The 20,030-nt window shown below is 34.5% G+C and overlaps 4 protein-coding genes across 8 annotated transcripts; 2 read left to right on the top strand and 2 right to left on the bottom strand.

Moving 5' to 3' along the window:
- The first annotated feature begins 859 nt into the window (after nt 1–859).
- LOC122400795 (probable ATP-dependent RNA helicase DDX23) lies at nt 860–4,187 on the top strand. The gene is made up of 9 exons (XM_043402458.1): nt 860–1,667; nt 1,739–2,071; nt 2,152–2,574; nt 2,656–2,782; nt 2,867–2,990; nt 3,055–3,170; nt 3,261–3,521; nt 3,602–3,776; nt 3,851–4,187. Exons 1-9 carry the CDS (start codon nt 1,093–1,095, stop codon nt 4,072–4,074), a joined length of 2,358 nt encoding a protein of 785 aa, XP_043258393.1. The 5' UTR covers nt 860–1,092; the 3' UTR covers nt 4,075–4,187.
- Nucleotides 4,188–4,288: 101 nt separating this feature from the next.
- LOC122400796 (testicular acid phosphatase homolog) lies at nt 4,289–9,394 on the bottom strand. Of its 5 annotated transcripts, XM_043402459.1 has the most exons (9): nt 9,262–9,394; nt 8,961–9,184; nt 6,684–6,736; nt 6,097–6,185; nt 5,674–5,772; nt 5,359–5,598; nt 5,093–5,278; nt 4,682–5,017; nt 4,289–4,599 (listed from the first exon to the last, which is right to left on the bottom strand). In XM_043402459.1, the coding sequence occupies exons 2-9, from the start codon at nt 9,062–9,064 to the stop codon at nt 4,423–4,425; spliced, it is 1,284 nt and encodes a 427-aa protein (XP_043258394.1). In that variant the 5' UTR covers nt 9,065–9,184; nt 9,262–9,394; the 3' UTR covers nt 4,289–4,422. The 5 variants fall into 5 exon arrangements, with proteins under 5 accessions (XP_043258394.1, XP_043258396.1, XP_043258397.1 ...); XM_043402461.1 differs by lacking the exon at nt 9,262–9,394 and having other exon boundaries at nt 9,013–9,122; XM_043402462.1 differs by lacking the exons at nt 8,961–9,184; nt 9,262–9,394 and adding an exon at nt 7,839–8,185.
- Nucleotides 9,083–10,144, top strand: LOC122400902. Its single transcript, XM_043402639.1, has 5 exons — nt 9,083–9,100; nt 9,299–9,423; nt 9,484–9,596; nt 9,717–9,837; nt 9,919–10,144. Exons 1-5 carry the CDS (start codon nt 9,083–9,085, stop codon nt 10,142–10,144), a joined length of 603 nt encoding a protein of 200 aa, XP_043258574.1.
- LOC122400797 (snRNA-activating protein complex subunit 1) lies at nt 9,297–12,148 on the bottom strand. The gene is made up of 5 exons (XM_043402464.1): nt 11,827–12,148; nt 11,275–11,572; nt 10,867–11,204; nt 10,648–10,801; nt 9,297–9,434 (listed from the first exon to the last, which is right to left on the bottom strand). Exons 1-4 carry the CDS (start codon nt 11,967–11,969, stop codon nt 10,678–10,680), a joined length of 903 nt encoding a protein of 300 aa, XP_043258399.1. The 5' UTR covers nt 11,970–12,148; the 3' UTR covers nt 9,297–9,434; nt 10,648–10,677.
- Nucleotides 12,149–20,030: the final 7,882 nt, after the last annotated feature.

The raw sequence follows: 20,030 nt of genomic DNA, 5'->3' as shown, positions 1-20,030 counted from the left end.
CTGCCCGTAGCTCCCTTGATGCTTCGATCTTATTGGTTCAAAATTTTACGCGCAACTACCCAATGAATGCAAAGCACTGACTTATGATTGACCGCCAAAAATTCAATAAATTTTTGTTTCGACTACAAAATTTTCAAGTCATTTTTTTATCACAACGAAACTTCTTTAGACATAGATATTTTTGCACATTATTGCAAATCGTCAAAAAGTGAACTAAGACTTCATAATAACATCTACATAGAATATTATACTATTATATATGATAGAATATTCATTATACTGTAGTTTTTTTAAACACAAAATTCTTAAAAATTATATAACATTTCCAAATGTCTATTACTACTAGAGGAAATATTAAAAATTCATTAGATTTAATTTTGTTAGTCGAATTCGAATTTGTCGTTATAAGTTGTATAGATTTTATATAGTGCATGTTTATAATGGATTTTGTGTACCCATTTTTGTTTATTAAAACGGTAATAGTTTTTAGTACTTTATGACATTCGTTCACAATCTGAATTAAAAATTATGCAAATGCTGTTTATGGAAATTTAATTACACCTTTATGTCGTCCGCATTGAAAAGGCAACCAACAATATAATTACATTTATGTAGTGCATATTGTCCTGTGAACGACACTGTACATTGAGATGCATCAGTGTTTATTGGTGTGCAGGCGTATGCAGTTGTTGATTGTAAATTGAATCTATTCAATAGATTCTATTGTACTTACTATTTAAAAATAGAAGAAAAGTATCGAATTAGTGACATATTTCAATTATTTGCATATATACGTGATTCGTAAAAATCTATTTTATTTAATAACTTATCATTATATCATACACTGAAAATTGTTTTGACACTTAATAACTTTCAATAACAAAATATTAGAGGTTTAATTTAATTTAGTACAAAAAATGTAACTATAAAAATCAATTATTCATGTAAGGATGTGAAATGTTTGTGTTGTTACTCCTCATTAGAATGGTATCGATCATTAAAACTTCAGTTTATTAACCTCTATGTTTGTAAAAGTCATTTTCTGTTTGCCATAAATAAACAAATTGAGTAACTAAGTTTAGAAAGCTTATTATGGCTCATGACAAAAAAAATGTGAGACGAAGTCGATCGCGTGAACGAGATCGCGATCGTGAAAGGGAACGAGAACGACGTGATCGAAGACGATCAAGAAGCCGATCGAAGGATCGAAAAAAAGACAGAAAACGTTCTAGATCACGAGAACGATCGAGAGAAAGGGACAAATCACGTGAAAAAGAAAGGGACAGGTCAAGGGAAAGACGAGAATCCAAAGACAAGTCAAAGGATGAGAAAAAGCGAAAACCAAGTCCTATATTTGTCCTTGAAGATGAAAATAAAAAAGAAAACAAGACCGATAGTAAAAAAGAGGATGAAGAAGTGGAGGAGAAAACAAAACCTGTTCCAAAGAAGGAACCTCTCAGTTTGGAAGAATTATTAGCTAAAAAGAAAGCAGAGGAAGAGGCACGTGCTAAACCAAAATTTTTAAGCAAGGAGGAACGTGCTGCTTTAGCATTGCAAAAACGACAGGAAGAAGTCGACGCTATAAAAAAGCAACAGGAGGAAATACGTAAATCTTTCTTTCACAATGAAAGTTCTGGAAAGGATAGAGATTGGGATGATAGAGATAGGTATATCATTTTTTAGTATGTAAATTTCACCATTAAGGAAACAAACATTTTGTTAATAAGCTATGTAATAGGCGCAGGGATGGTCAACGTACAAGGGAAGATGAGATCAAGGATAAAGATAAGGAGAAGGAAGTAGAAGCTATTAAAGAGCGTTACTTAGGGTTGATAAAGAAAAAACGGAGAGTTAGGAGATTAAATGACAGAAAATTTGTATTTGATTGGGATACCTCGGAAGACACGTCTGTTGATTATAATAGTATTTATAAGGAAAGACATCAGGTTCAATTCTTTGGTAGAGGAAATCTTGCTGGAATAGATATTAAAGCACAAAAACGAGATCAGAGTAAATTCTATGGAGAACTTTTAGAAAAACGAAGAACAGAAGCAGAAAAGGAACAAGAAAAGTAGGTATTTTTTCAAATTGAAAATTATTTATGGAAATGTAATATTTCTTATATATGTTTTATTTTCTTTTATTTCTTAGAATGAGATTGAAAAAAGTCAAACGAAAAGAAGAAAAGCAAAAGTGGGATGACAGACACTGGTCAGAAAAAGCTCTTCATGAAATGACAGAGAGAGACTGGCGTATATTTAGAGAAGATTATAACATTACAATAAAGGGAGGACGTATACCCGACCCAATTAGATCATGGAAAGAATCAGGATTTCCAAAAGAAATTCTTGATATCATTGATAAAGTGGGATACAAAGATCTAACTCCTATTCAAAGACAAGCCATTCCCATTGGACTTCAAAATCGTGACATTATTGGTGTTGCTGAAACTGGTTCTGGAAAGACTCTAGCATTCTTAATTCCGCTATTACTGTGGATTACTAGCTTACCAAAAATTGAAAGATTAGAAGAAGCAGATCAAGGTCCTTATAGTATAATTTTAGCACCAACACGGTAATATTAATATATATACTTTTAATTGGTAGTTATTAATTCAATTCGGCAAGTTAATATTCGTAAAATATATTTTCCCAGTGAATTGGCCCAACAAATTGAAGAAGAGACTAACAAATTTGGGCAACCATTAGGTATAAGGACAGTTGTTGTTGTAGGTGGTCTCTCGAGAGAAGAACAAGGCTTTAGACTGAGAATGGGTTGCGAGGTAATAATTTTACACACTATAAAAATTATCTACTGCACATAGCACAGAATTTTGTAAATTTTAAATCAATTGTTATCATTACAGATTGTAATAGCCACACCTGGACGATTAATAGATGTATTAGAAAATCGATACTTAGTTTTAAATCAGTGTACCTATATTGTATTAGACGAAGCTGATAGAATGATAGATATGGGATTTGAACCAGGTATGTACCCCGGTATAGATTTTTGTATCTATAGCTAAACATTAATTTTAATGCAAATTTTCAGACGTACAAAAAATATTGGAGTACATGCCAGTTACAAATCTAAAACCGGATAACGAAGATGCAGAGAACGAAGAAAAATTGTTAGCCAATTACAATACGAAGAAAAAATACAGACAAGTAAGACATATTCTTCGATATTATAGATCTTGTCTCCGTATAAAAAATTCATAAAAAAACATACATTTGTACGATTTTTTAAATTTTTAGACCGTGATGTTCACAGCAACTATGCCACCCGCGGTAGAACGATTAGCAAGAACTTATTTAAGAAGACCCGCTGTTGTATACATTGGTAGTGTCGGTAAGCCAACTGAAAGAACTGAACAGATTGTTCATATAATGGGCGAAGCTGATAAACGCAAGAAACTGATGGAAATACTCAGCAGAGGTGTTGAACCACCAGTTATTATATTTGTCAATCAAAAGAAGGGTGCTGATGTTCTTGCAAGAGGTCTAGAGAAACTAGGCGTACGTTTATTTTCAATTTTATTATCATATCACTACTTTAAATCGTAAATATTTGTTCATTATTCTTCCTTTTGTTTTAGTATAATGCTTGTACTCTTCATGGTGGTAAAGGACAGGAACAGAGAGAATATGCACTTGCATCTCTCAAAAGTGGTAGTAAAGATATTTTAGTTGCTACTGATGTCGCAGGCCGTGGTATTGATATTAAGGATGTATCTATGGTCATTAATTATGATATGGCGAAGACTATAGAAGGTAAGTGATTAATACATCTTATCTTAAAAAAAGAAAAGAAATGGAAAAATATGCGGATGCTTATTTGTTTCTAGATTACACACATCGGATTGGTAGAACTGGTCGTGCAGGAAAGGCTGGTCTTGCTATTTCATTTTGTACGAAGGATGACAGTCATTTGTTCTATGATTTGAAGCAAACAATTCTTGCAAGTCCGATATCTACTTGCCCTCCTGAGTTACTGAACCATCCGGATGCTCAACATAAACCAGGCACAGTAGTTACAAAAAAACGTCGAGAGGAGAAAATATTTGCCTAAAAATATATACATCTAATTGCACAAATTTGATTATAATTGAAGCGTTCTATTGGTGTTTTACATACAGGTATATATTTTTTATAGTGTGTGAATAGAATAGGAATGTATGCATGTCAACGAAATAAATGAAATGTAAATACATACTATGAAAATAAATCTATACTATGAAAAGTATACATAATTTTTCTTGTTATAAAAATTCATCTCCCTATAACGAAGTAGGATTCTAGTATCATTTCTCTTTCGTTAATATGTATTATGTTTGACTTTATTTAATATCCTGTATTAATATAATAAGAAATTATATAAATCACATAATATATTGCTTAATTTATGAAATAATTATAATCAAGGAAGTGGAGCAGGTGGGAGCGTATAGCCCCTCTCAACTTTGCATTCTTCTTCCCAGTCGTCTGGTATCATTGGTTTCAAGATCTGTACAAATTTTTCAAGGGGACAAATTGTCGTACATCCTGGTATAGTCAGAGAATATGGTTCATGATCGGTTGAGTTTTTTAACAATATCTGTGAAAAAAAGGATAAAAATAAACTTTCCAATTCTTTTGTATTTTTTCTTATTACATAAAATACAAAGATTATTTATCACCTGAACATTCCATCCATCTTTGTTTTCATGTAATTCGATTATAGTCATGATATTATAATGTGGCATTTGGTTGTTCCATACATGCATAACATCTAACAATGTTACAATGGTACTGTCATGCCCGATGTACATGAACATTTTTCTTTCTTCGGGTTCTAAAGTATTATCCTTCTTTGCCAACATATCAGTAACAATCTTTTTTAGAAAAGGTCCCCCCTTGAGTCTTCTAAGAAGATCATTGAACACGTTAAGTCGAAAGTCGTACATTGTAAGTGGTATCAATTTATCGGGATAATAATCTTTAGTCCAGTCAGGAAGACTTAAGTTCATTTGTTTCTAAAACATTGTATTTACATTGAGAAGAAGGTACTTTTTAAACACATTTGGATATTGAAAAAATAACAAGCACACCTCTGCTGTTAATGTTCCATAAAGTGAACCGACGTCATCGGGAGTTGAAATTACCATACCCGTTAAGTTCGTCAATTCCTCGTACAATTGCTTGTTATCATCTTGAACTTTTTGAACCTCTGGTAAACTCATTATTGTGTGCCGTAGCTTAGTATACTTCGGACAAGAGTCCCATATTAACATCAACTATAAACATATAGAGATGTAGAATAAATTAGTTTGAATTTAAAATGAAATTTGTTCATCTTATAAAACAAAATACAGACCGTATCTTCTGATCGCGGTTGATAAAATAAAGTGACTGGCTGCCATGGTAAATCAGGCTTGAAAGATTGCTTTTCGTTTGGTTTCCACAAAGCCGCTGCTTCTAGCAGTGCAGACATTTTTGTACGATCAACTGCAGTAGATTGTAAATGAAATATATTTGGACTATATATTTGACCCAAAAAGTCATCATAACGATCTCGTAGGTAGAGGCCTTGATTGTACTGACTTCTTCTTCCTTCCTAGATGGAAGTTCTGATATGTAACATTAAATCAAATATTGGTGCATTGAAAGAAGAATTTAAACAAGGTATTACATTTGTTAGTTGACCCCAACCATAAGATTCCATCGTATTGTTGATGTGAGGATCATTTGGGTAGGTATCCTGCGGTGCCCGTTCTCCATGCCGCATTACCTACAAGTTTGTTTCTATTATTTTCACAATTATTAAGAGGCAACAGTAGCTATTAAAATATAAAATAAATACATTTATTAATCGTGTAATTTTTGTATCATCATTGCTACTAATTTTAAGATTAAGGTAAAAAGTAATATGAGACATTTATTTCCAACAAAATGGGTTTGTAAAATCCAACACTTTTGTTGATTGTATGATAACGTTAATCCAGCCGTAAAACCGTATAACAGAACTATACAGATACGTCAAACTTTATATCAAAAGACAAAATAAAGGTCAAATGAATTTTTTTTTAATCTAATATATTTCATTTGTATTTACCACTATTACTAGTCGAAGAGTAGTATCTCGAGTTTTGTTATCATCCTTTTTATTATTTGTTGCGACATCTTCGAGTGCCATAAGCGACCCTAGAAACCAAAAAGTATTATACATTAAATTACAATCGAAGAACATTTAGGAAATTAAATATTCAATTATATTGATATAATTACAGTAGTACAGATTACTATGTGCGGTATTGAATTCTTCTGTCAACATTTAGAAGCTAGATCGTATCTTCTAAACTTATCGAGAAAAAAAAAAGAACAATTACCTAATGCTAAATAGACAACATCCAAAAAGAGCAGGAGTTTAAGAACGATCATTATTAAAAATTATCAAGTAGAAGTTTTTCGAAAACCGTTTTCCATTTATCAATGAACTCCCACGAGCTACTACACGTGCAGAACGGTCGCGTACTGGGGCCTTAAGAAGTGTCACCAAGATAAATCCTATGCCCCCACCATATGAGAACCAGTATTATACAATACAATGTTACTTGTATCAAGACTGTTATGTACTCAAGTGTCCAACATTTATTCTATTGATGTTAGTTATGGTGCAAAATATATAAAAGATATATATACCTTGTACGTGCGTCGATTCTGATTCTTCGCGCGTTGTCAACACCTCATAGAATCTGAAAAAATATATATGTCAATGAAATATTAACAAAAAAGTGTCTTATTCTATGATTCATGTTAATTAGAATTAAGATTCATAATCTCATTGAATTCTCATTCAATTATAGGAAAATTCTATGTAATTTACTATTGTCTTCATTATTTTAAATCGACTAATTTTATTCTCGTTTTAAGTTTCTAATAACACGAACGATGCATTCGTTTGGAAGGAAAACAGAAAATAAGTGACAATTACGTAGTTATGTAATAAACTCATTGACTTGCAGTAATTTCCATTTTCATACCGTATATTAAAATTTATTATTGAGTTTTATATTCTACTAATGATTTACTCTGTACAGCAGAAAGAATATTGCAATTTAATTACTATCCTTGAGAGTGTGACGCGATATTACAAGGCATTTCAAATATCGTAACGCTGTTAATGTTTGTACTATCGCCGATTCATTATGAATGCTACATCAAATTACAAAGTAAAAAATGCAACTTTCGAAGTTTCCGAATTTCCGTTTATAAAAACCACACAAAAAAGAAAATACAAATATTGGAACGAGTACTAACTCATTGTAAATGAAATACGAATATAGGTGCAGCATGATACTAATACTTAATCATACATAATTTACTATGACAATTATATAATTTCTTGTCACTAATCGTCAGCTTTATCTTTGTCCTTATTAGTCACTAGCTGGTAGAAACAACTTTGAAAAGAATTAAATACAAATTTTAAAAGTTTTAAACATTGCTGTAAGACGAATCGATTCGTAATTCGAAAGCGAAAAGTCGAAGACAATGAAACAGTTGCAATTAAATGATTCCAAAATTATATTTTTAGTTCAAATCAAATACTGACTAAATGTAGTGCTGTACAAACGTAAAAAATACATAGATATAAAAATCTCAGAAAAATAATTAAATATTAAGTAAATCATTTAGTTTGAATCTACAAAAGAACATGATTACTCTCATTTTGATGAATTGTTCTGAATTCAGTCTCTTGTCATTTTTTATTGTCAGGGCAACGAGAAATCAAGACATTCGTTTGTTTTATCAAAATATCAGCCAACTCGCGTCATTCTTGATATAAGTTCTTACAAGTATCTACGAGTCTTGAATTTCTTTAACGCGATCCACGGGAGTTCCAAACGTTAAACAAAAAGTTTTTAGAACAAAGTCACATATGTGAGCATTTTCGTAAGATCAAGCACCGAAAACCCGTCTAAGACGTGAATTCATTGGAAGAATCTAAGCTTATAGATCGTAAACCGCTTCAGCCGTGGATCACATAAACGAGGGTGGTCAAACGGCGGTGTCGAAACCGCGGAGATCCCGTCGCAAGAAGCAAAAAAACGCTACTGCCAATTCCAAGGTTTTTTCCCGGTTCTTTAACCGGGTGTCCTTCAGTCGATGATTCATGAATTGCTTACTAACAAGCTTTCATTTCTGCTTTCACTTTCAAAAGAATTACTGTACAATTTAATTAGTAATAATTAGCATGCTTACAATTCATTTAAAATATTTATCAAAAAATTGTAGTATATTTAACTTTTATAATATAACTGTTAATAGAACTGACTATATAGTTTAGTTGATTGCACAGGTGGTCATTTAATAATTTTGCACAGTGTAGACTAAAGCAGAACTGAAAACTTAAACTATGTGAATTGTTAATTATGAAATACTTGATAAGTAAAGAAATATTTTTTATTTTACGTATGAGTGTCTCAAGAGAATAATTTTATGTATCGTATTAATTTAAGGCAAAAGCTATGGCAACTCCTTGCGGCGAGTATCGAAAAGAGATCCAAAAGTGCAACACACAGACAGGAACACAAGTGGCAAATCAACAACCATGTTCCATGCCAGCAATTCAAAATCAAACTACTTCAACTGTACCAATGCGACCAAGATCTCTCTACACAACGCATAGTTATCACGCGCAAACAGACGAATCTAATTTTCAGGTACTTTTAGAAGTATTTTCCAGGTTAGCTATTCATTTTAGGAATTAGCATCAATTTATCTTATCATACTGTATCTTTTATAAAGTTTCCATCTAATGAGTGATTTCTTTTTTTTTTTTCTAGCGATACAGTGAATTTTCCAAATACTTTGAAGCATCTCCATCAGAGCAATGGGGTGGTCTAGGCAATGCAACAGCATTTTCTAATTCAACAGCGCTTTGGCGACAACCACGGAACTCAAAAACTATTCTACCGTATTACGAAGAAACGTGTGTCTACGCAGAAAATTGGAGAGAACATGATACCGATGCTGCCATAGTCGCTACGACGCATGGAACCATTTCCTTGAGACTTCATAATAGAATCCGAGTTGATATGACGATCGATCGTGCGGTTAGAGTTATCAATTTCAAGGTATCTCCTTTTTTCTGCTTTACAATGAAGTTCCTTCTTCGAGTTCTACCGCCAATAAGCACCCTAGACAGAAAGGAATTCGAAATGAACGATCCGAGTTTCTATTTATGAATAGGAAAAATAACATTGTTAACACCTACACGATTTTTATCTGAATTGCATTTATCGTCAGCGTAGAATAACATCGTGCTATCGTTAAGCGGTTCTGGAGCAGCTGCAGCATTACTACATCCTAATGGAAGAATATATCAGTATGGATCACGAGTTGAAATCTTAGCCCACGACGCCCACGGCAATAACAAGTTAGTGGCATCTATAACATGTTTAAAGTACCATTAACAAATATTATCGTCCTTTGTTAGGTATGCAAAAATGTGGTATAAAGGGGTCAGCTTCACTTCAGAACAGTGCGCCCTTGTTTATTTAGTAGATACTGCAGGAACAAGAACGACTACAGACTCGTTTTCGGATATGAGTCAGGTATAAAAAAAGAAATACATTTCTATTCGACATTGTTATTACTATTTAAATAAAAATGTTAACTTTCAGGACTTTTCGTTAAACGTTTTTTTCTCTCGTTCCCGACATGGTTCAGCATGTTTGCAAGAAGCTGCAGCGGCTTTGAATACAGCTCAGTATTGGTTGACTAATGAAGGTGTAGAGAATTGGGTTATCAATAACGTTAGAGTTTCACAAACACCTGATGGTCTTGTTAGGTATTTCAATTACTGACAGTAATTCTAAAACATGGGACTAAGTAGATCATAAGATAAAAATGTGAATTTTCGTTTTCATAGGATCGCACGAAATAGTAACAAGTATCAGTTACGTACATCGCCTAGTAATGGAACGGCTTCGTTAACAACGCCGTTTTTACATTGCACTGCTTCTCTGGGTCAAACATCTCATCTTTTTGTGCGTCGTGGTGAACGACGCATGCATTACGACGGGACTAGTTTTATTGTACGAAACGCGGGTCATAGTGCTGGATTTGATGACAACAATCAACTGAAAGTTTATTAAGAAATTCTGGTGCGAATTTATTACTGTGACTTTCATAAAAGTTTATTCAGAACGACGTAATTATCGCATCCAGTATATAGATTCACTTTTATCATCATAAATATACATACAGCTATATGGAAATGAAAAGTTACATCTTTGGAACTAATCTCTGGTAAAGTGACTTAAGCTCAAAACCTATGATAGATTATCTCCAGTTATGAAGTTCAGAAATTTATTTTAATTTCATTTTAAGCACGTTTAGTAATTTAATTATATTGTCTTCATTTAGAACCTGTGCAAAACAGCTACAATGAAATAGAGTACAATGTATTCTATAAAAAGTTTCTATAAATTTGAAATGATTGATATTTTCACTGACTTGTTCCTTATACTTATTTTGTATGCTTTCCAATAAAAAATAACTTAAATACAAATATCATCCTCTTAGTCTAGTTCTTGTTCAAATTATTAAGTGTACGAAGTACCACGATTTATTCATTATTGCAAGATAATACACTTACAGATAAAAGATGTATACTTCTTTTTTTCTTTTAGTCAGAATCTAAATCAGAGTCATAATCTTCAAGTTCTAATATTTCTACTTCAGATTCATTTGAATCCGATTGGAAACCATCATCAATTAGCGACCGTCCTTTCCTTCTGTAAGTACCTTTCCTAGAATTTAATAAAAACATATCATATCAGTTACTTTTCTTTTTTTTAAATATCAATGTACATACGTCTGAGATGATTTTTTATGTCCTTCTTTTGAAGTTGAAGCACTACAAGACCTTTCAGGACCATACATATTTCTCATCTGTTGATTTTTTCTTTGTTCTTCAAAGTTTCGAATATCATTAATAATTTCTTCAGCAATACCTGCTTTAAATAAATTTAAACTAGCTGTTGAATTATTTTTTGATATCAATGCTTGTTTTTTTTCTTCATAAACTTTACTTAATTCGTCAATTTGCGATAGCATTGGGTGTTTGTCTGTCAAGTCCTTTAGTGTTGGTAATATTGAATATGGATTGAAGGATTGTGCATCTTTTGTACGATAATGTTTTTCCAGCCCAAACTAAAAACAATAAATCATTAACAGAATCTATAAATTATTATTTATATTTCAGAATTTCAATTGAAAATACCTCCTTATCAAAAATACAAAAATGAAATGCATTGTCTGCTATTAGTTTACATAACACATAATTGGCATCCAAGTGTTCGGCTTCTTTTATTTCTGCATGCAATTCCATAATACTTCGCCAATCATCTAGTTTAACTCTAATTTTAAATTGGTTTATTGGCATTTTATAATATATTCCATATAAAAGATACAATCCTCCAATGCGTTCTTTAAAACGTGGAGGCAAAAGAAGAAACTTTTTGCACGTATTTAGAGCTTCTTCACAAAATTGTAATAATTCTATATATGCAGGGTGTCCACTGGAAACACAAGTAAATATAAAATAAAATAATATTAAATAAAGACTCATTATTCATTCTTAAATAATAATAATTGTTTCTCACGTTCCCAACTCCTATATACGTGATAGAAATTAGAAAGTATGATGCAACTATAGTCAAATTATTTGAATATACACAAAAAGTTTTTGTAAATATACAAATATCCCACTTCGATTTAAATATTGATTTTTTTTTAACGTTTCATTGTTCATAAAATCGCGTGTAAGACTTACGTAAACACCAGTGAAAATTTCATCTCTTTCCAAATTTCGCAAAACGTTTGAAATCTGATATCATTCTCCTGTTCGAAACGAGAGATCAGGCGTTCACAATCTTCCTTGAAACCACTCAAAATCAGCGACTTACTTGCTGCCATTTATAACTCTTAAAAACACTCAATTATTGTTATTGTTAGGATTCGTTAAAAATTATAATGATAATATATTGTTTTATTTAGCTATTTGTTATTGTGACTTTTGTTAAGAACAAAATTAAAATCTTGTTTGAGTTTAGAACAGAAATAAGAAGGAAGATCGTTGATAAGCACTGTCGTTCGGACCAGATTTTCCTAGCCGTTAAACAGCGCTTTTTAACGGCCCACATCACGAACTAAAATAGAGAATTGTTGTAACCGCTATCAGAGTTGCCAGAAAAGCACCGCCGGGTGCACACGCACACATGCCAGATACGCGTACGTGAGCTCGTGGAGTTTCGGAAAGTCGACAAAGGCAAACTGACGCATGGCCTCTTTCTCGATTCTCCGAAGCTGCCCGAAGTAATTTCAGATCGCCTCGTGGGAGTCGAGAGAGAAAGGCTCACATTTGCCTTCTCGCTCTAAACAACTGAAATCCGATCTCCCGTCAACGGCATACGATTTAGATTCTCGAGCCGAGATTCTCGACTGCCCAGGCATTTTTACTTTCCGACCTATGTAGGCGCACATAAGCAAAGTATCCATAATGAAAAAAAAATTTTGTAAAATTTATTTTACGGAAATACACGTTTTAAGACCTCCTGATCATATTTTAATTATTGAAAAAAAAGAAATTTTTTTTATTCCCATGTATGAGCACACATATGTATATTATTATTACGATTGAGTATAAATAGCTAAATGAATTTAAATGAAACTTTACATTTAAGTTTTATGTTCTCATTTCAAAGTCCGGTTAGACTTTGACTATAATCAGTCCATGGATAATAATGATTATACCTCTTGTTTCATAGTTGTTCCGATATATGTATAGGCATAATGTATAAAAAATCTTTTAAATGTTTCATATAAATCTTAGGACGAATTAAATTTTATATATGTTATACAGACGCGTAGAATGGAATTAGGAATTAAGAAATACGTAGGGTATTCGTATACATGCTTTATTCCCGTTCTTTCAGCGTCGGAAAAACAAATGAGCCCGTCCTGGGCCTAGACCCACGCCTTTGTCGTCAGCCTTCTCCCCCATCGGTAGGGGTGGGAGTGTTGACGGACGAAGGCCAGACGCGGTCCCTTGCCAGCGCCTCGGCTTGGGCCTCGCCTTTTCCCGACGCCTTACATATAAAAAAAATTATATAAACTTTTTCTCTATCTTCTCTAGAAAAGAAAAAATTATATGAAATCTTATACATTACATGCTTACTTAAATCGCATTGAAAACGAATACCACAAATGTTTTAGAATAATGTGCAAAATGTGATTACGATTTTCGCTAAGACAAATTGAAAACTCGGTTCTAACAAGGAAAAGTTGGAATGGTACCCGATTTTGGGTTAGGTTTTACTTTGAAATATTAATAAAGTTATTACAGATACTTATCTTCAGAAATAGAAATACATTCAACAACCAGCGTGGCGTGAATGACAAGGTATTTGCCTGCAAGTTCCGAGCTTCTTCTGCTCTGCAGGTTCAAACCCTGCCAAAACAAATCCTTTTTTTTTATTTTTTCAATCATATTTTAATCGTACACTAAATGTGACATTATATTTTTGTCTGACCTTCGAATATTTTTTTTTTTAAATTGAATTTAACATATGTTATTTTCAATGTACGAAGTACATGAATCTGGATGGTACTTTTCGTAAAAACAGTGAAAACATAACAATTTCAAGCACCACCTACATCTAATGAAAGTTCTGTTTTCACAGAAATAACAAAATTTTGTATCTAACTCTGATGGAAAGGCCGCTTCATTTACATTGATAAAATGTGAACGATTTTCGGATAGTCGTACCTTGTAGCTCGTACTTTTTACCTTATACTTCAGGTAAAAAGGGATATAGCTGGGAAAAACAGTTTTATGACATTACCTGCTAACTTATGTTACTGTTCTACAATGAAACGCTATGTTTTGTACCTTTAAAAATATTCGACTATGTCCTTTTAAAATTTAAGATGCAACCCATACTTTGTATTAAACTGGCAAACGGGATCACTTTTCCTTTGTTTCTAGTTAGTTCTATTTAGTTTGTCATAACAAATTGATACGGTTATCTCAAAACAATCGAGGAAAATCATTATTAATTAATTTCTGCAATTATTAATTCTACTGTTTTGTTTATGTTATAAAAGTAAGAACTCTTCTTATTGAAAAATACCACAGCGTGCACAATACTGGTAAAGAGTAGAATCTCATTTTAATTTATTAATTTTCAATCTTAAAGTATTTTGATTTTCAAAAATCGTATTAATAATATATGTACATTGTTGTATGACTAACTCATAAGCCAACATAGATACCGCACTAGAATCATCCTTACACAAACATCCCAGTCATAGGTTCCAAACTCCAGCCTTTCTAGCCTCCTGTACCCGCTTACTCATCCTGTACCCGGTTACTCATTCCGTACGCCACCATTGTCACCCTCAAATATATAAACGACGCACATTTTTGGACTCAAGTCAGATCTCTGTAGTTTGTACTAACGTGCGGAACTTGCCGTAACGATCGAATAAAACCACCAGTCTCTCTAGTAAAGTGTTGTTCTTAATCCCGCAACCCGGGATCCAACAACATATGCACGCTCATACATGGGACTAATAAAAAAAATTTCTTTTTTTTCAATAATTAAAATATGATCAGGAGGTCTTAAAACGTGTATTTCCGTAAAATAAATTTTACAAAATTTTTTTTTCATTATGGGTACTTTGCTTATGTGCGCCTACATAGGTCGGAAAGTAAAAATGCCTGGGCAGTCGAGAATCTCGGCTCGAGAATCTAAATCGTATGCCGTTGACGGGAGGTCGGATTTCAGTTGTTTAGAGCGAGAAGGCAAATGTGAGCCTTTCTCTCTCGACTCCCACGAGGCGATCTGAAATTACTTCGGGCAGCTTCGGAGAATCGAGAAAGAGGCCATGCGTCAGTTTGCCTTTGTCGACTTTCCGAAACTCCACGAGCTCACGTACGCGTATCTGGCATGTGTGCGTGTGCACCCGGCGGTGCTTTTCTGGCATCTCTGACCGCTATTAATGATTACGTCGTGATTCTGTCGGCATCGGTAAAAGAAAATTTCCCTAGACTTACTTGGTTTTGTTGCGTCCAGAGATGCCAGAAAAGCACCGCCGGGTGCACACGCACACATGCCAGATACGCGTACGTAAGCTCGTGGAGTTTCGGAAAGTCGACAAAGGCAAACTGACGCATGCCCTCTTTCTCGATTCTCCGAAGCTGCCCGAAGTAATTTCGGATCGCCTCGTGGGAGTCGAGAGAGAAAGGCTCACATTTGCCTTCTCGCTCTAAACAACTGAAATCCGACCTCCCGTCAACGGCATACGATTTGGATTCTCGAGCCGAGATTCTCGACTGCCCAGGCATTTTTACTTTCCGACCTATGTAGGCGCACATAAGCAAAGTACCCATAATGAAAAAAAATTTTGTAAAATTTATTTTACGGAAATACACGTTTTAAGACCTCCTGATCATATTTTAATTATTGAAAAAAAAGAAATTTTTTTTATTCCCATGTATGAGCACACATATGTATATTATTATTACGATTGAGTATAAATAGCTAAATGAATTTAAATGAAACTTTACATTTAAGTTTTATGTTCTCATTTCAAAGTCCGGTTAGACTTTGACTATAATCAGTCCATGGATAATAATGATTATACCTCTTGTTTCATAGTTGTTCCGATATATGTATAGGCATAATGTATAAAAAATCTTTTAAATGTTTCATATAAATCTTAGGACGAATTAAATTTTATATATGTTATACAGACGCGTAGAATGGAATTAGGAATTAAGAAATACGTAGGGTATTCGTATACATGCTTTATTCCCGTTCTTTCAGCGTCGGAAAAACAAATGAGCCCGTCCTGGGCCTAGACCCTCGCCTTTGTCGTCAGCCTTCTCCCCCATCGGTAGGGGTGGGAGTGTTGACGGACGAAGGCCAGACGCGGTGCCTTGCCAGCGCCTCGCCTTTTCCCGACGCCTTACATATAAAAAAAATTATATAAACTTTTTCGCTATCTTCTCTAGAAAAGAAAAAATTAAATGAAATCTTATACATTACATGCTTACTTAAATCGCATTGAAAACGAATACCACAAATGTTTTAGAATAATGTGCAAAATGTGATTACGATTTTCGCTAAGACAAATTGAAAACTCGGTTCTAACAAGGAAAAGTTGGAATGGTACCCGATTTTGGGTATACGATTTTTCAAAATCAAAATACTTTAAGATTGAAAATTAATAAATTAAAATGAGATTCCACTCTTTACCAGTATTGTGCACGCTGTGGTATTTTTCAATAAGAAGAGTTCTTACTTTTATAACATAAACAAAACAGTAGAATTAATAATTGCAGAAATTAATTAATAATGATTTTCCTCGATTGTTTTGAGATAACCGTACCAATTTGTTATGACAAACTAAATAGAACTAACTAGAAACAAAGGAAAAGTGATCCCGTTTGCCAGTTTAATACAAAGTATGGGTTGGATCTTAGATTTTAAAAGGACATAGTCGAATATTTTTAAAGGTACAAAACATAGCGTTTCATTGTAGAACAGTAACATAAGTTAGCAGGTATGTCATAAAACTGTTTTTCCCAGCTGTTCAACGCGTACACTTAACTTATTGGATCGGTGATACGCTTTAAGCGGTAACTTAATACCGCTTAAATATTTGTGTTTGGTGCAAGTATTGAAAGGCAATTAACTATGTTGAAATTTATTAATCTATACAGTGCGGTCTTTTTTTTGTTCCGTCTCTCTTGAGTTACTTGTTAAGACTGCTGGTCGGCGATCGGGGCCCTGTACTATATAGTCCTGGTTCCGATCGTCTTTTGGTTGTCCCTCGCGCCGGGTGCAAAAGTTCTCGGCTCGTCCCACGAGGACCGAGAACATTCCGCGACACGTGCAGTCGATCGATTTTGCACCCAGCCCGAATCAGTTGCACACGGCACTGTTTCTTTGGACCTCAAGACGGGCGTACATGGGTCCCTTTATAATTACTATTGTTACCATGTAACACCAGCTATATCCCTTTTTACCTGAAGTATAAGGTAAAAAGTACGAGCTACAAGGTACGACTATCCGAAAATCGTTCACATTTTATCAATGTAAATGAAGCGGTCTTTCCATCAGAGTTAAATACAAAATTTTGTTATTTCTGTGAAAACAAAACTTTCAGTAAATGTACGTGGTGTTTGAAATTTTTATGTTTTGACTGTTTTTGTGAAAAGTACCATCCAGATTCATGTACTTCGTACATTGAAAATAACATATGTTAAATGTAATCGGTTAAATTTAACTTTAAAAAAAAATATTCGAAGGTCAGACAAAAATACATGTCATATTTAGTGTACGATTAAAGTATGATTGAAAAAATAAAAAAAAAAAGTTCAAGGCAGGGTTCGAACCAGCAGAGCAGAAGAAGTTCGGAACTTGCAGGCAAAGACCTCATCACTCACGCCACGCTGGTTGTTGAGTGTATTTCTATTTCTGAAGATAAGTATCTGTAATAACTTTAATAATATCTCAAAGTAAAACCTAACCCAAAATCGGGTACCATTCCAACTTTTCCTTGTTAGAACCGAGTTTTCAATTTGTCTTAGCGAAAATCGTAATCACATTTTGCACATTATTCTAAAACATTTGTGGTATTCGTTTTCAATGCGATTTAAGTAAGCATGTAATGTATAAGATTTCATTTAATTTTTTCTTTTCTAGAGAAGATAGAGAAAAAGTTTATATAATTTTTTTTATATGTAAGGCATCGGGAAAAGGCGAGGCCCAAGCCGAGGCGCTGGCAAGGGACCGCGTCTGGCCTTCGTCCGTCAACACTCCCACCCCTACCGATGGGGGAGAAGGCTGACGACAAAGGCGAGGGTCTAGGCCCAGGACGGGCTCATTTGTTTTTCCGACGCTGAAAGAACGGGAATAAAGCATGTATACGAATACCCTGCGTATTTCTTAATTCCTAATTCCATTCTACGCATCTGTATAACATATATAAAATTTAATTCGTCCTAAGATTTATATGAAACATTTAAAAGATTTTTTATACATTATGCCTATACATATATCGGAACAACTATGAAACAAGAGGTATAATCATTATTATCCATGGACTGATTATAGTCAAAGTCTAACCGGACTTTGAAATGAGAACATAAAACTTAAATGTAAAGTTTCATTTAAATTCATTTAGCTATTTATACTCAATCGTATTAATAATATTGTTGGATCCCGGGTTGCGGGATTAAGAACAACACTTTACTAGAGAGACTGGTGGTTTTATTCGATCGTTACGGCAAGTTCCGCACGTTAGTACAAACTACAGAGATCTGACTTGAGTCCAAAAATGTGCGTCCTTTATATATTTGAGGGTGACAATGGTGGCGTACGGAATGAGTAACCGGGTACAGGATGAGTAAGCGGGTACAGGAGGCTAGAAAGGCTGGAGTTTGGAACCTATGACTGGGATGTTTGTGTAAGGATGATTCTAGTGCGGTATCTATGTTGGCTTATGAGTTAGTCATACAACAATATACATATGTGTGCTCATACATGGGAATAAAAAAAAATTTTAAATTCTTTTTTTTCAATAATTAAAATATGATCAGGAGGTCTTAAAACGTGTATTTCCGTAAAATAAATATTTCAAAATTTTTTTTCATTATGGGTACTTTGCTTATGTGCGCCTACATAGGTCGGAAAGTAAAAATGCCTGAGCAGTCGGGAATCTCGGCTCGAGAATCCGAATCGTATGCCGTTGACGGGAGGTCGGATTTCAGTTGTTAAGAGCGAGAAGGCAAATGTGAGCCTTTCTCTCTCGACTCCCACGAAGCGGTCCGAAATTACTTCGGGCAGCTTCGGAGAATCGAGAAAGAGGGCATGCGTCAGTTTGCCTTTGTCGTCTTTCCGAAACTCCACGAGCTCATGTACGCGTATCTAGCATGTGTGAGTGTGCACCCGACGGTGCTTTTCTGGCATCACTGGGCGCGACAGAGGACTCTGTAATGTGTCACTAGAGTTCCCGGCCCCCACCAAGCGCCTGAAGATGGTCACCGTGGGGTTTTAGTCGGTAAGAGTCCGACACTACCCGCCAGCCCTCTTTCGGCCTCCTTTCCCACGTACAGGTTGGCGTCGCGGGTCCTGCGACAAGGCTGCGTTGCGGGTGGACGACGAAATTCGCGGTAACAATTGTCAAAGCCCAGACTTCGAGCAGTTGCTGGTCGGCGTTTACCAGCCGGTTCAAGAGTATCGTAAGACGGCGAATTTGCTGGCGTCGACCGGAACGGCGGGTTCTCTTTAGCATCTGAATTATAAAGAATACGGTGATTCGCTACTATTTTCCCAAACAGGCTGCGATGCTCAGTAGCCCAGTAGAATAGTAAGATATGCTGTGATCTTTGAGTATTCTTTTAAACATTGTGGACGGGCTTTGACTCTCAATAACCCACTGAATAAGAGAATACTAAAAGACTCTATTTAATGTTTGATAAAAATGCTGTTGCCATTCAGAGAATTGGATTGGGGAAAAGGGATTAATTAATTACCAATAAAATGAGATTACTGTGATTTATTTGTCAGATATGAGCCCTTGCACAACTCTGAAGTACATAAATGATTCGCGACGTCGCGGCCTATTAACTATTATTTAACAAAGTTAACCGGGTGAATTAGTAGTGAACTTAGTGAACTTCGAGTGAGAATTTTGCAAACCTTCTTGAGAGGAGACTCTTCTTTTTATTTAACACTTCTTGCTTAATTCCGAGTAACCAGAGGAGTGGGAGGCCACCACCTCGTGTTGAGTCTTCTTACAATACTCGGAATCCCCGAGTATCTGGCTGAGTAGCTGGTCGAGACTTCGCGCCCAGGAGCATTCTTATGCTACTCTCTAAGACCTGAATGAATGTAATAATTAACAATGGATAAACATAACGATTAATACATGAATAAAATTAAATATTCGGCGACACCGACCTGG

Source organism: Colletes gigas, unplaced genomic scaffold (genome assembly GCF_013123115.1).
Source record: "Colletes gigas isolate AHSC1104 unplaced genomic scaffold, ASM1312311v1 Colletes_gigas_Sc00020, whole genome shotgun sequence".
In the NCBI taxonomy this organism is placed as follows: Eukaryota; Metazoa; Arthropoda; class Insecta; order Hymenoptera; family Colletidae; genus Colletes; species Colletes gigas.
This window is presented reverse-complemented; position numbering and strand designations above follow the sequence as displayed.